Here is a 23,023-nt window from a genome sequence, read left to right on the forward strand (position 1 = left end):
TTAATGTCCCCTTAACATGCTGGATAAATAATTTCCGTATCCACTCAGTTGTGCTCACATGTGGTCCTTTGAAAGAGTTAAATAAAAATTACAGTGCCAATATATCTTTGAGATGAAACAATGACATTTATAGGTCATTGTAATCCATGCATTAATTAATTTTATTCCCAGCCTTCCATATGATCCATATGAAGCATCTTTAGTGCTAAATTTGGCCTGTGGAGCTCGATTTTCGCAAAAAGATAAGTTTTAAAACTCCACTTGGAAATCAATTGCTTATCCACTAAATAGCTGGGAAAGCTCAGGAAGGGGAGGTGAAGGAACTTGGATTCCCACAGGATCCGGCAGTCTCCCTTTTCCAGGCAAACCAACCGTCCAGAGCGAATGCGCGTGGCGGAGCGGCTGCGTGCAGCGCCAGACACCCGGCCGCCACGGGGCACAAGTGCGCCGAGGGAGGGGGCCGGCACCCGGCAGGGCAGAGCTGAGCCACGGGCACAACATCCCACGGGATTTTCCTATTTCACGGAGCACCACAGTGCAAACGTGAGGAGAAGGTGGCCCTTCAACCGGCAAGTATTAAATGTCCCGTGATTTAGGGGTTTGTTCTATTAGTGATACGAGAGCACTGATGTGATAATCTCCAATTAACGGTAAGGGACCGGTGTGCATAAATCCCACTCTGCGTCAACAGCGGTAAATTAATCTGTTGGTTTTTCCATCGTGAAAGTAAGTTGCGAGGCGTACTGCAGAGGGTATGGGTACGCAGGATACTTCTGATTAGCTCAGCCATATCGCTTCAAAAACATTTACGGCTTCTTTACGTGCTAGCTGTGATTTGCCTGTCTGAAGCATAGTCTCACAAGCCAAAGGTCATTACTCTTATAAAACTGATTACCAAGCTGTCACTCCGCCACATGCGAAGTCACCAGCAGCTCCAAAGGTATACTAAAGCAAACGCTTCGAGGAAGCGTTTCCCTTTTATACTGCGCCGTTAATTGTTTCTGCATCCTATAGTGAACGAGTTTGTTTAAGCAAGTTAAAGTGCATAATCCAGATTGCAGACTAGAGCATTGCCTTTGTGTAAACCAATAGACGGGTGTTTCTTTGCCTTCCTGTGAAAATCACACTCGGGTGATCTATTAATAAAAATCCTCATAAAATCCCTTAAATACATATTTAACTAAATACACAGAGAAACACAGGTAGAACTTTCCAAAGCAGCGCATCAGGAAACGTAATAAATAGGGCTGGATCATTCAAGTACAAGACAACAGAGAATTGTTTAGTAGTCTAAATCCATCATAACCCAATCATGAGCTAAAACTGCATTTCATGGGGTTTTGTTGAACTCTGTGAAAAGAGCTGGTGTTCTCAGTGTACTTCTCGACGGGTCCTCCTACTTCTTGCTCCATGGGAGCCAGGTAGAGAAGTGTACGCTACCACGGAAGTAAATGCACCTTTAATATTTGGAGGAAAACAGTTAAGTCAGAATGCAACATTTCACGTGTTTAAAGATTTTTATTGCCAATTTTAGAGCACCTATTCAATCCAACACATTTCATACTCAGTTTAGTTTAGTCTCTTGCTCTCGTACACATGTATATACATGTGTGAGAGAGACCAGACTAAGCTACATGCATGTGTGCATGCACATATGCATACGTATTGGAAAAAACTAAACTCTCTCTCCCTCTCTGGATGCACACACACATATAAAATTTAATGCTACAAGGAAGATAAGGAAAAGTTAGCTGACTCATTCAGAGGCTATTATTTACCTTGTCAAGCTAAGAAACATAAAGGGCCAGATCCTCACTTGATACAAACTGGCTGTAAAGCCAACAAAACTGCCCTGATTTAGGGCAGCTGAAAGATCTGATCCAGAGAGTTTTGGGGGAGTGTGGCACGTGATCAGATTTCTGGGAAAAATTATCAAGCACAGACAGGATATCTAAATACACGACTCTCACCGAAAAATCGGTTGGAAATGGGGCACCCCTCGCGCACTCTCTGTGATTAGGAAAAAAAAAATCTCTCTTCTGCTCTCTGACCTGAACGCCTATCTATATAATGGGAGTCTTATCTCGCTGGAAGAGAAGACAGGTGTAATTTTAATACCCTGAGAAACAAAATAACCAGTGTTTGAACCATAATTTCAAAAGCGGAAAGTTGACAAAACCATGCTCTTGACAAGCTACCTCTGGGAGAGACACTGTCATGCTGCGTAAGACGATAACAAGTATCAGCAACCTATGTGGTTAGTTCGTGCTCCTTCTGGGTTTCAAAATTACAGCTTTATACTCCTACTTTCTTAACAAATTAATCCATTGACACTACAAAGTAAAGGACTGAGAGTGAAGGACAATACTCAAGAGGGCCTCTAGGCTGTTACTTTGGATTATAAGTATCTAATTTCAGTAATTTAAAGCAAGTTCAGTTTTGTCAAAGGCTCCAGTCCGACCTATAAAACTCAGGTCCAGTGAGCACGGCAGCATGCCTTGGGGGAGCAGGGCTCCAAAAGGGAAAACAAACAGCTCCATTCGACTCCTTCAAAGGCCTTTTTTCACCTAACCATAAAGTTAATAACAAGGTTCTTGAATTATATGTACTATAGGACACTGAAAATTCTCAGATTCAAGGTTTTTTTCTTACACATCTCCTGGTTTTGTATGTGTTTTTACACCCACAGCAGTGAGACTTCCATGCTGGAGAAGTCAGGACATCCGTAACTGAATTCAGCAGAGCAGCCAAGGATGAGGAAAATGGATGAAAGGGTAAGTAATAAATCATTTCTTAAATGATGCTTAATGTGTTATTGCAACTATATGCCATTTATGCTTGAACTTATCTATCACACAGCTACCACACTGATATGTGAAAATAGAAAGAACAAACCCAGTTCGGCTCCCCCCTGCACTGAGGCTAATTTGGGGTCAGCCCTTTATTTCAGGGGAAGCACTTCAAACTTACGACAGAGCAAGTGAGAGTAGAATTTGTCCCCAAATAGTGGTAAAGAGCAACCCAGAGGCCCTGGGTAGCAATCAGCATATGAATTCCCCGATTTTAGCTATAAGTGCTGCAAAAAGTACGGTCTTGATTAAGTCCCCTTTCATTAAGGAGGGTAGGCCTTGGAAAGTATTAATAAACCAAGAGAGATTTCCATACTCTAAATCGTATAGTTCACCCTCCCATACCCTTGTAGGGTCAACCTGTTTTGGAAAGCAAATCTCTCACCGAGTTCCTCTTTGCCCTCATCTAAGAGGAATTCTCTGAGCCAGTATTTCAAGCTGGGTATTTCATCCCTGATAGACGTATTAAAAAACCTTAGGCTACAGTTCTCGTTGCTTCTGAAACTGAGACTTGAGATAACTCAAGGGTTTGCACCTGGAAAAAAAATGAAGAGCAAAGTCAGCGACCTCCCCCGGAAAGCATGACTGGAGTTGCTCTGTATTCCAGCTTTCCTAGTTTTGCAAGGGAGAGAGTATTGCTTATTACCAATTAACGCCATTTGTTCACTGCCAGGATAAAACTGCTAGTTCATAAAGGTAGTTCGAAGAAGTAAAAAAACATGGAATCATTGACTATTATTATTATTGAAGGGCTTTTTGAATGCTAATGGCTAAACAGTATTTAAACCTAGAGGCTGACAAAGAATGACAAACTGTTCAGGCAATAACTCCGAAATGTCTGCCTGCAGAAAGCTGACACTTCCCATGCACAGATGATAACGTAATTTGGTAACGTTGACTTGAAGAGCTTGGTAGGGCTCGAAAACGGAGCAGACATTTATGTGGATAATGAGAATTCCCATGGTTACATTAGGTGGGCAAAAATATTTTTATAAGGGATATACACCCTCGTGCTGTAGGGGAAAAGCCAACTGATAACCAGGAGGGCTTCAGGAGAAACTTCCTCTGCAAGGAGGATTTTCCTAGCTGCCAGGGCTGGTCCCCGCCAAGTGTCTAGCCTCCCTCGGGAAAGCAGTTCCTCTGCTGCTCCTCTATTTACCATTCCCAAGGCCACAGATAAACCCAGGATTTTTCTTTTCTTTTTTTTTTTTCTTTTTTTTTTTCCAATCTTGAAACGGCTTTCAAATTGAAGAGAAAGGCAAATACACCCTCAAAAATACCAAAATATCAAAAATACAAAAATACCAAAGCGCATTATCTCTGACCTGCCTGGCACCTGCATGTGCCAAGCGTGGCCCCACCGTGGACAGTGCTAAAATTTGCCACTGTTGGCCTGTGAACCCGGCAGGCCACTCAGCCACCAAGGGCAGCACAGCCTGGCGTGCCTTCGTCGCCTTTCCCTATTTTATACTGCACGACAGCCGAGCTGGCAGGACTTTTTAAAGCAGAAGCAATGCTGCTTTTAATCAAAAAATCCACTAAAATTCATTGATTATCGGCCTTGCAATTCGCCTAGCTAGGGGCTCGCGTGCTCCCAGCTGAGAGAAAGGAGGAAGGTGGGGTAGGCTTTAATGGGATAATGCAATAAAAAGTCCATTTAAAGTATATTGGGGTCATGTCCACTGCGAGGCTCCAGCCTGCACTGCCGAGGAGGGGTTTTTACGGCGCGTTCCTCGGTGTCGCCTGCCAGGCCGGGGTTAGCGCTGACGGGGTCGCCTCTAATCCGCATCGGTCACGGCGGTGTTTCGCTGCGGCAGGAATTGATGAGGACATATGTGGCAACGATAGAAATGCGCCCAGGATTTTCTCCTATTACAGTCTTGACCAGCCAACTGCACATTGCTGGTACGGATCGGCTGCAGCAGCCCTCGCCGGGGATTCGGGCTGTCTGGGCCGTGGGGACAAAGCTCCTCCTGGGCCCATCACGCAGGTCGGATCACACCAAAAGCCGGGACGACAAGCCTAACTCGGTGGCCAACCCCCAGCCAGTTCCCACCGGGTAAAGGCCTGCTCACCCGTCTTTACTTACTTCCCTTCAGTAGCAACACTAGATGCACAAGTCCAGCCTCTCCGACATCTAGGGCTTCCTCCCCACTGTTATTCAAAAGCAACAGCGACACCGAGCACTGGGGCGCTGGCAGCCCCGGATGACCACGTGGCATCTGCACAGAGGTCCTGCGAGAAGGGCCTGGGAGAGGAGAGAAAAGCGACGTTGAGTAGCGAGGGGGGAGATTCAATGCAAGGGCTAGACAGCGCCCATCCCTTACGTCTCGGGGCTGTGTCATGCCCCGTTCTGCCCGGGACGGGCACCCCGGCTTGGGAGACAGGCGCTTACCACGGCTCAGCATCAGCCCATCGAAACGCAAATCCTGGTGCCGATTCACTGGCCAAACAACGCCTCCAACTCAGCCGAAAGCAAAATCCAGGTCCAAATCTGGGCTCAGCCTCCTCAGCGTCTCCCTAATTACCGCCACGGTGAAAGTCACAAATTGCTAACGAGTTTCAGTAAAGGAAACATTTTGTAACAGAAGAATGAGGCTAGCCCGAGAACTAATCTGCCAGGTAGGAGGTTTTCACGCCAGCAGGGAAGACATCGCTGATCCCTTCGTTAACAAGATTGGTTTGTTAATTCTGCTCAAGGTGGAAGGATTTAAAGAAAAGGTGAAACCAGAGCAGCCTGTCTGGACAAAGCCACGGTCTCCACTTCTGCTGTGGTTCGAGTTGGGCTGCCACCATCCCCCCGGGCCAAGAGAGAGGAGAACATGGGGGGCCATAACTGCCCAAGGGAGAGCAAAGGGACAGAAGGAGATCTCTGAGCTCAGCTGGCCCAACTTTCTCACCTCTTGCCACCAAAACCCCCAGCGGGAAGCAGTTCAGAGCCCTCAGGAGCGGAGGCCCCACGTCAGTGAGTCGGGAGAAAGTCCCCAGGCTTTCCCCAGCGGGGCAACTGAGGCACCGCGCGGTGGCTTCCTCTCAGACTAGGCAGCGCCGCCAGCCCCGGGGGACCGAGCAGCCACCGCTGCGGGGAGCTGCCTGTGCTCTGCTTTGTGCAAAAGCATCCTGGAAGCACCGGGAGACTTTGCCGTGGCATTTTCCAAAAATCCCAGTGACTTTCGGTTAAACTTGCGCCTGTCCTCTTTAGGTAACCTTTAAGAGCAAGGTGGCTGCATCAGGCTGCGCAGTGATTAGCACATCAAAAGGCATTGAAAAGGGAAGTATGCTGTTAATTTACGCTGTCAAAAGACAGTGACAAACGGTGGGGGTTTTGTCCTTTATCTTCATCCAGGACACCAGGGGGGAGAGGGGCTTTCTGAGCGCAGGAGTCTTTGCAGGGGGTTTCCCAGCCATGGGAAAAAGCCTCTGGCTGGAGTTTGTGTTTCTGGTATTGTGTGAGTTACCGGGAAGGAAATAAGAGCAGGCTAAATCCTCTGTGGATAGAGGCCGTTCAAAGCCAGGGAGACGACGCACCTGCCTGCGCACGCTGTCCCCGCGCGACACCAGCGGGACTGTCCTCGGCCCGTGGCGGAGCCCTTTGGCGGGAGACCGACTTGTGCAGCGCTAAGAGACACGCTGGTTTCGAGGAGCGGGATTCACTTCTGTGCCCACGTTGGGCCTTAAACCCATTTTTCATCCCCCCCAAGTGAGATCCTGAGGTTGTTATCCCCATCTGAGCCTTGCTCTCCTCCACCCCCTTCCCAGATGTACGCTTGCCCAAACACTTTGATCTCTGCACAGCGTGGAAGTCATTCAGGAAAAGTTATTGGGTGAGTCATTGGGCTGCTGCTCCCTGGATCTATTATCAGCTGTTCCTCCTTCAGGTAGTCCAAGGAGCGAGCAGCCCAAAAATTATTGCAGGGGTTAATCCGGACTAGCCGCTAAAGGGCAAATCCCTGTGCTGCTCCGGGATCTCCAGCAAAGGATCTTCACCTGTGCTCATCACAAAAAACAGGCTGTGACTCAGCTGCTTGGCCTCCATGCAGAGGAAAGGGTCTGGGAATGCATCTGAGGGGTTAAGTGGTATATAAATCTCTGCAGTATGGTGGATTTCACAAAGCAGCCCCATCACTTAAAAATTTGCTTCTCGAAGCTAGATGCCATAACTGGGGGGCAGGGGCGAAAACCCAAAACTCATCTTGAATTGGCAGCTGGAAAATCCACCACAGGAGGTGTTGTTCCCTCCTGGAGAAGTAAATACCAGCCTGCAACTCCAAACAGCCATGTACAATGCCAGAAATGCAGCAGGGAAAAAAAAAAAGTTAGGACTGAGAAGAGCAGATTTATTTTCACCTCTCAGGTGGATGCAAGAGTTAACAAAGCAGATTCAGCATCTGCTCCTGCTAACTTTTACTGTTGCTTCTATGCGGCTGCATTTATTTTATCTGGGCACCAGTCCCACAAACCACCATTCAGGTGATTATCCGTTAGCCCATGAGTTTTAACAACTCTCCTTTCACATGTACGACTCACTTTAACCATCTAAAACGTTAACTATCTAAAATACACTGTCTCTTACAGAAGTTACAGCACAATGTCTCAAAATCCACTAGCAGTATTTTACTAAACCTCGCACAACTGCTAAAGCAGTCCTAATTTTGAGAACGTTAAATGCACTCGGTATTCTTCAGGGAACTTGATTCAGGATAGCACAAAAACTATATTTAAATTTCTATCCACTTGTATTGAATGTCACATGTACAGATGAGCAGGACCTAAATCTCTACAGCCTGGTTCTCCCTTGCAAACGTGTTGCTGGAAAAAAAGTGGCCCCAGTGATTAGGCATTACTTTTAGAAATTGAAATAGATTGAGTAGACTGTAATAAATATATGCCAGAAAAAATACAAAGAGTGTGTGGGAATGCCTATACTTTATCTTAACATTTCTTAGTAAAATAACTTCCTTATGGTGTAATCAAAAATGGAAAGCCAGCACCTAACTAAATTAAGTGCTGCAAACCTTAATAACGGTTAAAAATACCATTCAATTTATTTTTATATTGGATGATCTTCAAAGTTGTAGATTGAGAATTGCGGAAACCTTTTAGGGAAAGTTTCTCAAATCAGAATACTTCAGAGAAGCAAACATTAGCTTGGATTTTTACATCTAAAAATCCTTAGTGAAAGGAAATAGATGCATTAAAAAAAAAGAAAGAAAAAAAAAAGAAAAACTTTAAAAGTTCCCCTGATAGTTACAGATGGTTTAATCTTTGGAACCTATTATGTGTTCATTTTCCCTTCAGCATTAATTATACATAATTACCACCACTTTACCCATACCCTTTCAAAAACGAAATCTGTTTACATTTTCCGCATATGCTACATAAATGTAAGATTTTTTAACGCTCCCCCCCCCCCGCAAGAAACGGGGCTTCTCTTTGGCGACTCGAGGAGCGGGGACACGGCGTGAAGAAAACGGCTTTTATTCAAGTTCCTCTAATACAGCTTAATTACTTTGAAACTCTGGAAACGATTAGGTTATCACGCTCTGAAGCGCGGCCGAGGAGCGGCGGTGCCGGGAGCAGGCGGCGCGGCGGGTCCCGGGGCGAGCGGGCGCCTCCTGCCCGCTCCGCTCCGCGCCGCTCCGCGCCGGGCTCCGGAGGCAGCGGACCGCGCTCGCGGGGCGGCGGCGAGGCGCACGCCGCGGCCCACGGAGGTGCACGGCGGCGGGAGGCGAAAGCTGCCACTCGCGGGCTGCTGGAGGCAGCTGCCGCGGCTAGACCCGAAGTAGCGCCGAGTGAGGCTGGTGCTGGGAAAGACTGAGGAGGACGGTTCTCACTTTTCAACCTTATAATCTTACCCGGCGCACAAATCACGAAATTGTATGACTCTGTTCTCCCCCTTTTATTTTATTTTTCCTTCCCTCCTTTTTTTTTTTTTTCCCCCTTTTTCTCCCCCGTCGCAGCTCACTGTCAGGTGTTTTTTTTTTTTTTTTCTCCCCCCGGGCGTGCACGGATCAAAGGAGCCCCGGGATAGAAGTGCTTATTGTGAGGCTGAAACCCGAGAGCCCTGGGCAGGGCGCGGGCACCGAGAGGCTGCGGGGGCGCCCGGCACCGGCCGCCGCTCCCGCCGCCAGCGCCCCCTTGCCAAGGCGCATTTCCCCAAGCGGGGGGGGGGGGGTTCACCTCTATTTTTATTTTCCTCCCTACTTTGTTTCCCCGTTGCTTCACCTCTGTGCTCCCCCCCCCCCCCCGGGGCTGGAGGGGGCAGCTCCGCGCCTCCTGCGCGCCCCAGCCCGTGGTTTGCATGGCATGTTTATAACGTGGGGGAAACCAAGACTGATATTTGTGGTTGGGAGAAGATGACTTTCACCTCTCCGGATCGCTCTCTTAAATAAAAAAGAATTGACCAGCTATGGGCGTAAGCATTTATCTCGAGTTTGCGGTCATTATCTTTATTATATAGCCTCGGCCATAAATAAATCTAGTAGTTACTACCCCCCAATAAAACTGTAGTCTATGGGACACCTTACTATTACTTTCTTAATAATCTGCCATCCCTCCACCTCTAAATCTTCGCAGCCCTGTCTTCCCGCCCGCCTGCGAGGATCCATCTTCGCCGCGCAGGTAGCGAGCCCTGGGCTCGCTCGCAGACTTCGCCTTTCCCTTTTTTCGCTTCTTCCTGCCGGGAAACCTGCCCGCCCCGCTGCCGCCGCCCCCGGCCTCCCCTGCCCGCGGGGTCCCCGCCTGGGCACCCACGGCGACCCAGCAGGTGGGACCCGACCCCCTTTTTGGGGACGGGGGGGGGGTCCCCGCTAAGAGCCGGCCCCCGCGAGGGGGTTTCCGCGCCCCCCGGGCCGGCGAGCCTCCCCCCTGCGGGTCTGCGCCCAGCTGCGGCTGGAGGGGGCTTGGCTTTTTTTTTTTTTTGGGGGGGGGGGGAGAAATGCACCAAAGCCCAGGATCAACAGTGAAAAAAGGAGCCAGCTAGCCCCTCACCTACACCGCCTGCCTCTCCCCCCCCCTTTTTTTTTTGAGCACTCATAGGTAAATGTCCGTGCAATAACATTTATTTACAGTCACGATGCAGCGCGTATGTTCTTTTTAATTGTATTTTACCAGGATGGTTTCTGCTCGCTTTTAAAACAAGCGGGTTGGAAAAATATTCCCATTTGGGGCGAGGGGTAAGAGAGAGAAAAGGGGAGGGGAGCATTTTTATTTATACCTTTGACATTTAAAAGAGCATAATTAATTTGTCCTGCTTGCATTAACATTGTTGAGGAAGGTTTCAGAAAGCTAACCAGCAAAGGGAAGGGGGGAGGAAAAATAGAAGCTCGCCTCGAAAGCTTAGTATTTTTTTCTTTCAGATGTGTAATCAATCATTCGAGTAGGAGGCAGCAAAATTGTAAAGATTCGATAGATTAAAATGCAAATGAAAGGTAGAAAAAGAAACATTAACATGGCAATCAAAGATTTAATAATCGTAAATCACGGTGGGGTTTTTTTGTTGCAGCTGCAGTTTGTGTGTTTTTTATGTTTTAATCATGTTCGTTCTATAAATAAATAATTTCTGAAACGAGACTAATTTTTCACTATTTTAACCGTGGGCTATGGCACTAAATATTATTTTTTTAAAGTATCTAACTCCAGATTGCAACCTATCAAACCAGAAAAGGGAAAAATAGCTAAGTTTGATTAGTTCACAGTTTAAATTTAAAGTGCATGTATTCGCCCTCCTGCTTAGCAATGACGGCTGTTTCACTTGAAAACTGGAATCCTTATGAAGTTTATTTTGAAATGTGAATGTTTACGTAAAAGTAGACAAGCGGCGTTTCTTTACAAGTATAACGGTAGCGCCAGCTCTGATTCCTGCAGGAAATATAGAAGGATAAAATACATATATATGAGGGGAAGAACAATACCGCTTACACCGTAAGCATATTGCTTCCCAACTAATGTCCTGCTAAATCTGCCGAATGAAGGAGGAAGGCTGAGGCGGGTGAGAGCCGGGCAGCGAGCTGACAAATGCCGGGGAGGAAGAGCAGGTCGGGAGCTGCCCGGTGCAGCGCGGTGCGCGGAAGGGGGCTCCGCGGCCGGCCGTGGCCGCCCGCGCTCCCGCCGCTGCCGGGCGCGGAGCCGGCGCAGCCCCGCGGCGGGTGGCGGGTGCGCGCCGCGGCCGCTGTTCTCGAGGGAATTTGACCCAAAATCACCCCCGTAACTTGGGAGCGCGTTTTGCACCGCGCGAGGGGACAGGGGTCCATTGCACTTCGCTGGGAATCCCGGCGGAGCAGCGTGGGAGCGAAGGGAGAGGGGGAAACCCGCTGCCCGCTCGGGTTTGGGGGTTTAGCAGCGTCGCTGCGCGGAAAACGGGACCCCTTCCCCGCAGTGCAGCCGGGGAGAGAGCGGGGGCAAAGCGCTGCGGGCGGGAGATGCGCGCCGTTTCCCCGCGCACCGAGCGGGCTCTGCGCGCTTCCCCGCCGCCGCCCGAGCGAAACAAGTTTCCACCCGGCAGCGGCGCCTCCGGCCCAGGGCGGCCGGGGCTGCCCCTCCGCGGTCCCCCGCGCAACCCCCGCGGGGCGGGAGCCCGAGCACCCCCTCCAGCGCGGTCTCTGCGGGGAGGGGGGGCAGGCAGGTAGTCAGCCAAACACTTGGGGGGGGGGCTTAGCAAGTGTTTTTCCCTCATCCTATTTATTTGAGAACCGGTTTAATTTTACTCGGTGGGGTCTTTTATTTTATTTTTTCTCTTCTCCCGCCCCCCCCCCCAAATCGGGGTGCCCCGGAGGAGCGGCGGCGCGGAGCCCCCCGCGCCGGCGCGGCCCCGTTGATCGGCGCGGCCGCCCCCCCATGCGATAATGCAATTACAAACATCAATAAGGAGCTGCGAGGGGAATCATTATGCGCTGACAGTGATAAATGACGGTGCAGAAATAGCATGCTTTTTTTCTAACAATCCAGGGGCTTTGGGGGCTGAACACAGTCACCAAGGTAACAGATGACATCCAAAATGGCACCAAAGGGAGAGAGAGAGGAAAAAAAAAAAAAGAGCAGTCTTTCTTTCGCCTTTCACTCTTTCCCCCTGCTCTTCCAAAAGAGTTAGTTTTGGCTTTCGGAGCAGCTGCCACACAGGCATTTAGTTATTTCCACACGCATTGAAAGAGCAGGAAGGTTTTCTCTCTGCCCAATACAAAGCGGCCTGTTCAGAGCGGAGCAGCTCGCCCCGAGCCGGCGGCGCGGAGCCGCGCTCCCGGCGCCCGCCGCCCCCGCGGCCGCTCCGCGCTCCGCCCCGCGCACCCGCCGGCAGCGCAAGCACAGGCCCCGCGCGCCGGCGGCTCAGACACTGAAAACTGTTGTTATTATTATTATTATTATTATATATATTTTTAACCATCCCAGGCGGCATAGGAAGGTCAGGGGCGCGGGGAAACACGCCGCACTTTTGCAGGAGGGGTGAGGGAGGCGGTGCGTTTCTGTAAGGCGCGGAGCGGGGTGAGCGGGCCGCTGTCGGGGGGGGGGAAATCCGCCCCCCCCCCAAATGCACCCTCGGGGAAGCGGAGCATAAAAGGTAAGAAAATCACCTCGCCCCCCCGCCCCCGGCGCCGGTGACACCCGCAGAGGGACCCCCGAAATAAAACCTTGTCTGGCCGGGCCCCATCCAGCGGGGCTGGGTACCTTCCCCGCGCAGCGCTGCGCGCAAACACCTCCGCGCTGCTCAGCCGCGTTTGCGCCCACCCCGCCGGCCCCTTCCTGCCCCCGGGGAGGGGAAAGGGGCGGCCTCGGCGCGGCTGCGCAGCGCCCGGCTCGGGGCCGCGCTGCCCTGCGCGGCTCTGCGCGCACGCGGAGGGGGGAGCGGCACCAAACCAAACCAAAAAGGGGGACCCCCCCCACCCTCGAAGCGCCCCTCCCCGCCGGGGCCACCCGAGCTCGCGCGGGGGCGGTGCGCACTACCCGCGGCGCTGCGCGGGCGGCCGCGGAGGGCCGCCCCCCGAGGCACTCTCCCGAGCCCCCAAGAGATGGCAGTCGAAGCCGCCTTTCCTCCTCCTCCTCCTCCTCCTCCTCCTCCTCCTCCGCCTCCGCCTCCTCCGCCTCCGCCTCCTCCGCGGCGCGGGCGGGAGCGAGGAGCAGCGCCCAGCCGCTCCCCCCCCCCCCCAGCCCCCGGCGGGCCGCGCAGCGCTGCGCGCCCTCCCGCCGGCTGCGCGCCGCCGCGGGCCGCTGCCGCTGGTGCCGCCGCGCGCGGGTCGCGGCCGCGCAGCCCCCGCCGCGCCGCCTCCGCGCCTCCCCCGGCGCTTTCAAAGGCGGGTAGCTAGGAAACAGCGAGCAGCCGGGGAAGGCGGAATTTCCAACGTGTAAAATGTTCTTAACGGAGCCATTGAGAGAGTGCAATAAGGCGTGAGGGGGAACTAATCTCCCCATTTAAATGTTTGTGGCAATTTTATCTAAATGAATTTTAATGCTAAACGAGGGATAATTCCCTATTTGTAACCCGTTTACTTCTCTTTCCTGTGCTTCTGAAGCTGTCTAACATCATGCAATGAACAATAACAATAAAAATACTGTCAAGGCATATTCTTCATTTTGAATGTGTTATAATTACAGCTGATTAAATGTCTTGGGATATAATAGTGTTTTTAATTTGAAATGTGCCCAAAAAAGTCCCAGGGAGGAAGGTCTGTGCCCCACTTCTCCGCTGCTCCGAGGAGGAAGGGACGCGTGTGCCCTCACATGCAAGAGGGCGGTTTGTTTTTGTCTTTTAAGCAACATTAAAAAAAAAAAACTCAAAAAAAAAAAAAAGCGAGCCCCGCTCATTCACATTTTGGCAGAAAAGTGTCATTATTCCGGGCTCACAAAGCAGGATCTGAAATGTGCCGTCTCTTTGGCGGTACTTGGGCCCTTAAGAAAGAAAGAGAGGAAAGAAAGAAAGAAAGAGAGAGAGAAGAGAGAGAAAGAAGAGAGAGAAAGAAAGAGAGAAGAGAGAAAGAGAAGAAAGAGAGAAAAAAAGAAAGAAAAGAAAGGAAGAAAAGAAGGAAAGAAAGAAAAGAAAGAAAAGAAAGAAGGAAAGAGACAACAGAGTAAAAAAAAAGGTGGGGGGCGTGGAGGGAAGGACCCCGCTTTGGCGGGTTGCTTAATTTGCCAGGCTCTGCGCTGCCCGCCTGCGCCCTGCCTGCGCCCTGCCTGCGCCTGCGGAGGGTCCGGACCCCGGACCCGCGGAGCGACCGAGCGCACCCGGGGTGGGGGGCGCCCAAAAGCGCCGGCGAGGGGCCGTTTCGGCCCCGGTGGGTATTTAATGGCAAAGGTAAACGAGTGGCCGTTAACTGCCAGTAACCACCGCTCCGCGGCCGCTGCGCCCCCGCGGAGCCGCCCCCGCGCCGGGCACGGGAACCGCTGGGGCGGGTTTGGGGGGTGACGGCGGGGGGCGGCACTGCTACCTTGGGTCTACCGAGCAACCCCAGCTAGGGGGGTGCGGGGGGTTGTTTTATTTTTTTTCCCCTTCGTGAATTTGCCTTAATTAAAATATTTGTCTATTTTCCCTACCCGGAGGAAACACTTTTTTTTTTTATATAGCTGCGATTTTATTTAAAGAAAATTATAAGGTATCGCAGCCTAAACATGCTATTTTGTACTATTTAACTAGTTGGCTGCAATGCAGAAAGTACAGCTGTGCTAGGAAATTGCTTAATGAGCAGCCTTCAGCCAATCCACGCACAGAAGTCCTTTACGAGCTTCAGATTTTAAAAGTCCGTCATCCCTTAGTACAAGCACCTAATTTACTTACAAATATGCATTTCCCGGCCAATGTTTTAAAAGTTTTATTTTCCGCCTGTCCTTAATACGCTCGATTCCAGAAAGAAATGTAGTATGTCAGTGGCTCAAGTAATCTAACTGGGTATGAGAGCTGCAATTTGGGGGGTGCACTGCTGACAAATTTCTGTCCAGTATGCTGCAGATAGCTAATGCCCTGTGATATCACATTTATTAACAGGCAAGAGTTACCATCCTGACAATTTACAGGGCGAGTTTCCAGGAAGTTTCTTTATGTAGTGTAGCATTACCTTCACATTATTTAAATATGAAGCTGATATCGAAATAGCACATCATTGGTACATCTCTGGAGCTAGTTCAATTTTGTAGCTGCTTGGCTCACAATTTGGGATAGAATCACTACAAATGCTGAAGTGGGGCAGGAAACAAATTTTGCAAGCAGTGGAGTCACCATGACAAAAAATAATTTGTTTTTATTTTAGATTCAGATTTCATTACTGCACTCAAACTACTACAACTGGGCTTTGAGTTATTATACAATCCAAACTGTTTCAATCAGAAACTCTAAGACTCAGTGTGCAATGATTATTATTAATAATAATTAGCTCCTTGGTTTCTTGATAGAAAAAGGCTATCAACAAGCATTTGTTTAACCACAACAAAAGTATAATTAGCTTATCCCACTTAGTAAATCTGTATGCATGCCAACTCATACCAAACTGCTACTTTTACAAAAAATTGCAATAATACAGATCATTTTTCCAGTCCTTTTTGCACAAAATTTATTTACAATGTATACATAAATGCTCCATGATGGGACTATGGAAAAATGCACACGACTGATGTTTTGCCCAGAAAGAAAGTCAACATATTAAAAATAAATCTTCAGTCCATGTTTCGAGCTGCATAAAACAGGAAGTGATGTACAAGGTGGTGGTTGCTGCATGGGGACAATGATGCTCTGATGTGACAATTAGGCTTCAAATACACTGCCTTTCCGTTTCCATGCTTCCTCCTACCAGTCTCCTTAAGACACTGCCTGCAACAGCTGATTAATCATTGTTGATGACTGCAGTTTTTCCCATCCTTCCCGATTTACATCTGTTCAGGCCAATTCAAATATGGTGAGTAAATGAATTAGACATGCAAATTCACGCCCCAGGCTAGAAAGAGAGAGAGAGAGACAGCGAGAAAGGGAAAGAAAGGGAAGAAAGAAAGAAAGAGAGAGAGAGAGAAGGAGAGGAGAGAGAGAGAGAGAAAGAGAGTGTGCATGGCTGAAATCCTAGGATAGAAGAAAGATTCTTCTGCCTGACATAGTTATTTTAATGCTCTAAAAATCCTGCAAATAAGCCCTTTCTGTCATTTGCAGGATAACTGTAAGGCTTCTTTTTAATGTAAGGAGGCTTCTGGAGGAAGTGAAGAGCTATGGAAACAACACACATAGTGTGGAAAAATTTCACATTTTTTTTAAAAAATCTATAAGAAACAACGTAATATGGATAACAGTATAATAGCATTTTACAATATTTCACTCTTTGTTCTCTTAATGTCTTATATAGGTATTTAGCATGTCCCCAGAAGTTGACTTCGGTTGGTGTTTTCCTGCTTTTCAGGGTCCCTGTGAGGAATAGGAACGTTCCTTGGTCCAAAGCAGACGCCAAGAAAAACGGAACTCCATAGTCATTGCAGAAAGACAATGTTTGAAATCTACCGTCGTTGCAGGCGATGCGGATTCCCTTAAGCTACTGAGCATGAATGTCCATCACTTGTCCACTCATTGCCGGGTCGCCGGTGGAAAGCATGGTGGGGCTAGACGCTGACATGGGCATTCCAGGGTGGGGTGGTCCTCCATGCATCATCATCGCCGGGTGGTGGGGGTGTCCAGGAATGTAGGTGTGCATGGGGGGGCCAGGACGCAGCTGAGCGGGGTGGGGGGGCATCTGGGGCGGGCTATAGCTTGGCTGTCCCATATTCATACCCATTGGACTACCCCGAGACACATAATCCCCTGGCATGCTTTGCAGCCCTGCGGAGAGAACAGAGGGAGGGTGTGAGCGGCCGCAGCCGGGACGCCGAGGCGGGAGGGCTGCCGGCTTGGGCAGGGACCGGACCGCCGCTCGGAGGGCTGCTTGAAGCCGAGCGCTACTCGTAGGCGGGAGCGTACAAGTACAGGTGTGTACGGCTGCGTTTGTGGGACCGAAGCCCCTGTACGGACTTACAGGAGAGACGGGCAACAGGAATTAAGCCTGCGTTTGAAAAAACGACAACAACAAAAAACCCCCCCCGTCCCCCAAATGCAACGTTTTGGGAGACAGAAACTGCTGTTTTTACTTTTAGGAACGCCCATAGGTGATGGAGACGTTTGCAGCCTGAAAGCACGCTGGAGGCAGAGCCGCCCTGGCGACAACCAGCGCGGCGCTCGGGGCGGCGGCGGCGGCAAGCGGCCCCAGCCCTCGCCGGAGAGCCCCACGGCCCCGCGAGGGCTCCCGTCCCTGCGGCCTCCGTCGGGCTGCTCGCCTTCGTCTCCCCGCTCGCGCAGGGGGGGTCGCAGGGCTCGGCGCGCAGGGACTAGGCAGCGCAAGGAGGCCGTGGCACTTAATGAGGGGCTTGGGAGGCGAGACGGGTTACATCCGTGCCGCGATTTATCAGCAGTTATTTGTTTAGCTCTCCAGCCCGATGACTTTGAGTCTGTCCGGAGCATTTGTGCCACTCAAACGCGCGCTACGCAGCAAGCGCGTATACCGTCGAACAAAGGCCTCATACGAAGCTGAAATTGATAGGATTACTAAGGCCGATTGTTAAATCAAACCTGTGTTTTTAAACACGTCATAAAAAAAAAAAAATCAATAACAGTTATCAATTAATTCCTTCCCTGCAATCACTTCTGTCTGCAAAAATCAGGCACGGGACGCAGTCAACCTTTCAGTGATTTTGAGAACAATAAGAAAAATCGGACCTAAAACAATAAAACCTCTGCTTTCCGTGGGCCTCTGCCTTCTGCTTGGATTGCTGTAGCTGATGGGAACTGACAGGTGTATTGTTTCGGAGAGCTATAAGCTCCATAATCATCAAGGGTGAAAGGCATACGCTATTGCTAAGTAGGTTCAATTGGCTTTAGTTCTAAGTAATAGTGCACTGCGAATGCTATGAACACCTTGGAATCAGGTCTCAAGGCTCTCGCAATGAATAGCTGCTTAATCTAGCCTAAAGGAACATTTTTGAACTAATGAAAATTGCTTATAAAATATACTGTACTCACAGCTCTTTAATCAAAAAAGATGATAATATTTTTTGTAATAACCTATTAATTTAATTGGTCACGAAGCATAAAATACATCATTTAAATTTAATTGACCCAGAAACTAAGAAACAATATTTAAATTAACTAAGCTAGAAATTTCCATGATGAGGTAATAAGACTGTTGCATTCCCAAGCTCAGTGGAATGTTTTCGCAGCTAATTGTTAAAACTTATTTTTGACTCGCACCCACAGAAGACAACTACAAAATACACTTGGCCTTGGCATCTTCAAACAGCACGTCAACATAATCAGAGGCACAACAAAGATGCCAAAATCACTGCTTTTGACGTCAGAAACAAAGTAAAAGAAACAGAATTAGGGGTCATTTAAACATGGTACCAGTGCCTTAGAGTTTCAAGCAGCTTTACTCTTTTTTTTTTAAAAAAACCCCAAAATTTGTATGATGTATTTCCCCCTAAAAAAAGACAAGAGCAAAAAAAAAAAAATCTGGGACAGTTTTTCTAGGCTTTCTTCACGAGGCCTGCCACTGAAGATTGCATTAATGATCTCTATTTTTGTATACTGAATAAGTCAAATCCATTTGTCACACTGCAAGTGATGGCATACTTAATTTGGATATAGTCAATTAGCCTGGGCTAAGCTCCATAGCCTGCTGCGCACACCTCTATTTTGTATTCTCTCTTTTTCCTTTGCCACACGTAATCCCATTATGACGGACAGACAAAGAGAAATAAACTTGCAGAAAAAAAAAAGAAAAAAAAAGAAAAAAAAATCAAAGTTGAGTCGCTCGCCTTCCAAAACGTTAACCAGCCCTAAGTGAAGCTGCTGTTTATTTTCCCTAAAAGAAGTCTCTGTTTGGCTTTTTTGGTGTCTCGCAGGTTAGTGTGGAAATGTAACTCATGCATCAACTGCGGTTAGACAGATTTATGACACTTTGGGGACATGCTCTTTCCTCTCCCTGCGCTGCTGCCGACCGCTCACATTTTGCAAATCAGCCCGTTGCCGTGGCAACGGGCTGCCCCCACGCACGCACACACACACACACACACACACACACACGCACCCCCCCGCCCGGCCCCCCGCTCGCCGGCGGGTCCCGCGTCGCGTCCGTCATGTGGTCAGCAGCGCGCGAGAGCGAGGAGGCGCAGCCCAAGCGCGCGGCCCCCGCGGCGGCGGCGGCGGTGGCAAGCAGCAAGCAGGCGCGGCGGGGAAAGGAGGGAACAAGCATGAGGCTATGGGCAGGGAGACGGTGGGGACATGCGGGACGGGGCCCGTCCCGCGGCCCCCGGGAGAGCGACGAGCCCCGGCGGTACTTACTTCCCCCTGGCTTTGCCATTGGTTACCTAGGTGGAGGTTACATGTAGTGCCACTGCCCCTCCATGCCCATATTCATGCCCATTCCACTCATAGGTCCTAGAGGGAGATAAAAATCCAAGAAGATGCCAGAAGATGAGCACAGACAACAGACAGTGCCAGAAGACCCCTTTACGCACGCAGGCTGCCAGCGGGCCGAGGAAGGCTGCGGCGCGGAGGGCGGCGAGCCCGGCCCCGCCGCGGCGGCGGCGGCGTTGCAGAAGACAGGCCAGGCAAGGCAGGCAGCGGGCACCCCGGCGGAGGAGCGGTTCCCTGCGGCGGGCGCCACCACGGTCGCGGCTCTGCGCAGCGCTCCCGGGGCCTTACCTGGCGCTCTGATCCCCATGTGCTGCTGCCCGTCCATCACAAAACCTCCCATCGGCTGGCCGTCGGGGTTATACGGTGTTCCTTGGCTTACTACAAAAGCGCAGAACATTGCTCTTTACCACGTGCAAACCAGTCAAGGTCGTCTTACCACGGGCGGTCTAGAAACAAACCCCCACCGCGGACCCGACGTCTCAGCGTGAGAACCACAAAGATGACTATCAACAAGGGGGAGGGGGGGAAAACCCTACTTTTCCAATTTAGCGGATGGACTAACGGGTTTGCATACCGGTGGCTTAATTTCCTACGGAGAGTTTTGAAATAAAGTTAGCAATACGAAAGAGCGAGCCATGATGAGCCTCTGCTCCAGCTGCTGCTGCTGCTGCTGACGTCAATGCAAAGACCTGCCGAGGAGCCGAATTTTATGGATCAAATAGCCACGCTGAAATCTCAGTGTGTTAAATTACGCCCGTGTGCAGTTATAAGAGCAGGGCCTGAGACATGTGCGTGGCAAATATTTGCCTCTAATGACAAAATAATCAAACGTACTTGAGGAGAAAGCACTGCCCAAAGGCATCTTGGACAAGTGATTTTGACAGGGTGGCACCAAGACTCGGGAAACAAAAGCAGCTCAGAGTCCCGTGTTATTCCTCACCGGTAAATACCCACACAGAGCTGCAAGCCAAGACTCCAGGAAGAACTGGCATGTGAAACCTATGATTGAAAAAAAATCCCCCCAAAGGAAACCCCAAACACTCGGAGATCCCCAAAGACAGATATTAAAAGGAAGAGACTAGAGACAGAAGACCCAGATACAAGTACCACTACCTGAATTCTGGGTTTTAACTGTACATTAAAAGCCAGCTTCAGAAGTAAGCTGCCTTGGGTTATTAAAGCACATAAAGCTCTACCTCATTGAACGGCTTTGAACTTTACTGAGTCCCACAAGCGATTCTGACCCCTTTGCCCTTTTGACAGGTAATAAAGTTTACAGCAATTCCACACCAAGCCATGCACCAGGGAGTGGTCACAGGAGCAGAGAGAGCTGGGGAGGAAAACTCAAAACCAACAAAAATACAAATGACATTAATTCCAAATGCATACGGAAAGTCCGGTCATTGAGCAATTTGAGTTTCTTTTTCGGATTTTAAATGCTCCCCCCCCCGCCCAAAATATTTCAATCATGTTAAAATGATTAGTGTTGTAATGAAACAAAGCTGGTTTTATTTTAATTGTCAATCACTCCCAGCATTCATTTCTCATTTATTTACCAGGTAATGGACCTCCCGGTGAATGGCTTGAGGATGGTTTTCGCCCGCGTGACTTGAATACCGTTACTATGGGGGACTTGCCTGCTCGATTGGACTGGTCTATCATGGGCTGAACTATTCTTCTTCTAGCATTAATAAACCTGCAAAAAAAAAGAGTAAAGCAAATGGTTATTTGAGGGCAGCGTTCCCCACCGGCCCCAAGCCTTCGCCGGGAGCGAGGGCCGCCGCGGGGCTCTCCGTTGGTCTGCGCGCGGATTCAAACACTGCCAAACCTGCAACCCCTGATGACCTTTGAGAGCGCAAGCTTGGGGTTTCCCAGCTGATTTATGTTTGCCTGCTTTTACCGCAGTTGGACACTTCCATTTCATCTTTTCATGGGGGAACTGGCCGAGTTTGCAGGAAACAATACCCGCCCCGCTCTTTTCAATTCGGAACGGGGGACAAAAAATGGGCGAAGGTGGCGAGATGTTCGTCAGGGCATCTGCTACCTCCCCCTAATTAGCGACATTTCTGGCTTATGCTCCCTGGCTTCCTTTTTACAGTATTTTTATCAAAACCTTCCCCTACCTCTTGCAAACCTAATTCTATTTTAATGCCCACTATTAAGATAATGAACTGTGATGGCAGAACACCATCAAATGAGGGAACGTCTGGAGTTTTATCACCACTAAGTCACACTGCTGGGGACTTCAGAGCAATGCATTCCTCGTAGCGATTTCTTGGTGGGTTTTTTCCCCCCCCTCCTTGCTTTATGCAAAGTCTGAGGGGTCAAGGCGAGGTCATAGCTTTACAGTAATTGAATTTATAATCCTGTTTTCTCCAGCTAGGCCTGACCATTTACAGCAAACATCTTGTTAAACTGTAATTACTGGACTACTGAAAATTCCCCACCAACAATGAAAAGAAGATCTTCTTAAAAAAAAAAAAAAGGTACAGTCTTTTGCAAAAATACTTATCAGTAGCCCTACTCCTTGCATTTTTTTTAGCTCTTAACCTCAGTAAGTTTTGTAATTGTTATTGTGGGGGGAGAAAAATGTTCAAAATAAATTTTGAGCAAAACAGAACACTGAGAGAGATCACAACTGTCACCCAGTCCCCTCCGTACATAGTCCTCATGGCATTAAAATCCAAAGTCACAAAAACATCGTCAGGAAACCTGTCTTAAGAACATCAGAAGAACTTCTCTTGTGGTTTCACTTAATCAGAAAAGGAAGTAAAAACCATTTGGAAAAAAATCTCCATCACCATTTTTACTATGTCATAGAGAAGTCTTCAAAAACAGCCTTTGCATTCTTCAAAAGAGATAAAAATTGTAAAAAAAAAAAAAAAAAAAAAAGGCATTCCTCACTATTTACTTGCAAAGGAAGGGGCGCGAGCCTGGGTAAAACCGCCCTGGGCTTGCACAACGCAACGCTCGTGTGCGCGAAGGGATACTTCTCGCCCGCTTTCACTGCCTTTGCTTGGTTTGGCTTAGCGAGAGCTCTCCAAGCCCAGCTAACGGAGCGCGGCAGTCCGGCAGGAGGCTGCGGGGCCGTCGGCCGCCCCGCGCCGCCAGGGCCGGCAGCCCCAACGCGCGCCCTCCGCCGCGCCGTTTCCCGCGGTCAGAGACTATTCCTGGCCAACCTCCATTAAGTCCTGCAAAAACTAATCAAGATGTGAGTCCTAATCAAACCCATCTCGACCAAACGTGCTCGGATGGTTCCACCGCGCGAAGGCGCAAACTCTGCGTGCTCTTCTGGAAACCTCACACCTGCATTAGGTCATATGTTGTCAGCAACAGTATTGCAGCAATTTTTATGCACACTTCTAATAAAAAAAGCCTAAACTCCAGCAAACGGTGTTGCAAATCAGTTTATCATTATCTTGTACAAACCATGAAAATCAGAATCATGTGAGCAGAAGGTTAGACTAATTCTCCTTTCTCATTATAAGCACAGGTGTAGCACAAACACCATGTGAAATAAGCAATTAAAAAAATGTGCTTTTTTCCCCCATTAGCTGCCTTAGCTCCATGACCAATTAGAAAATTGTTTAATATCTGTAATCTGCATTTGCAGAAAGCAATTTCCACAGTAACTCTCCTAAGTAAAACAACAACACCGAGCCCTGGTGCCCCAGCCATTTCTGTTACTGTGGCAGCACCAGGGAGAAGCATGAGGGGAGGCGTTTGGTGGCCACCTGAGATTGCCAGAAACCTTCATTTGCCAAAAGCTTTC

General features: G+C 49.3%; 1 protein-coding gene across 3 annotated transcripts in view; it reads right to left on the minus strand.

Annotated features, from left to right (window-relative positions):
- Positions 1 to 15,050: 15,050 nt before the first annotated feature.
- Positions 15,051 to 23,023, minus strand: part of MEIS1 (Meis homeobox 1) — a 103,809-nt gene continuing 95,836 nt past the window's right edge. The window contains exons 10-13 of one of the 3 annotated variants that reach the window (XM_067292773.1): positions 20,889 to 20,947; positions 19,540 to 19,629; positions 19,177 to 19,272; positions 16,538 to 16,623 (exon numbers count right to left, since the gene is read on the minus strand). In XM_067292773.1, the coding sequence (XP_067148874.1) occupies positions 19,214 to 19,272; positions 19,540 to 19,629; positions 20,889 to 20,947 (208 nt within the window). In that variant the 3' untranslated portion in view covers positions 16,538 to 16,623; positions 19,177 to 19,213. Of the gene's footprint in view, positions 16,624 to 19,176; positions 19,273 to 19,539; positions 19,630 to 20,888; positions 20,948 to 23,023 lie in introns of all 3 variants that reach the window. The other 2 variants (XM_067292771.1, XM_067292772.1) reach the window with 2 other exon arrangements.

The sequence above is a fragment of the Apteryx mantelli genome, chromosome 3 (assembly GCF_036417845.1).
Source record: "Apteryx mantelli isolate bAptMan1 chromosome 3, bAptMan1.hap1, whole genome shotgun sequence".
In the NCBI taxonomy this organism is placed as follows: Eukaryota; Metazoa; Chordata; class Aves; order Apterygiformes; family Apterygidae; genus Apteryx; species Apteryx mantelli.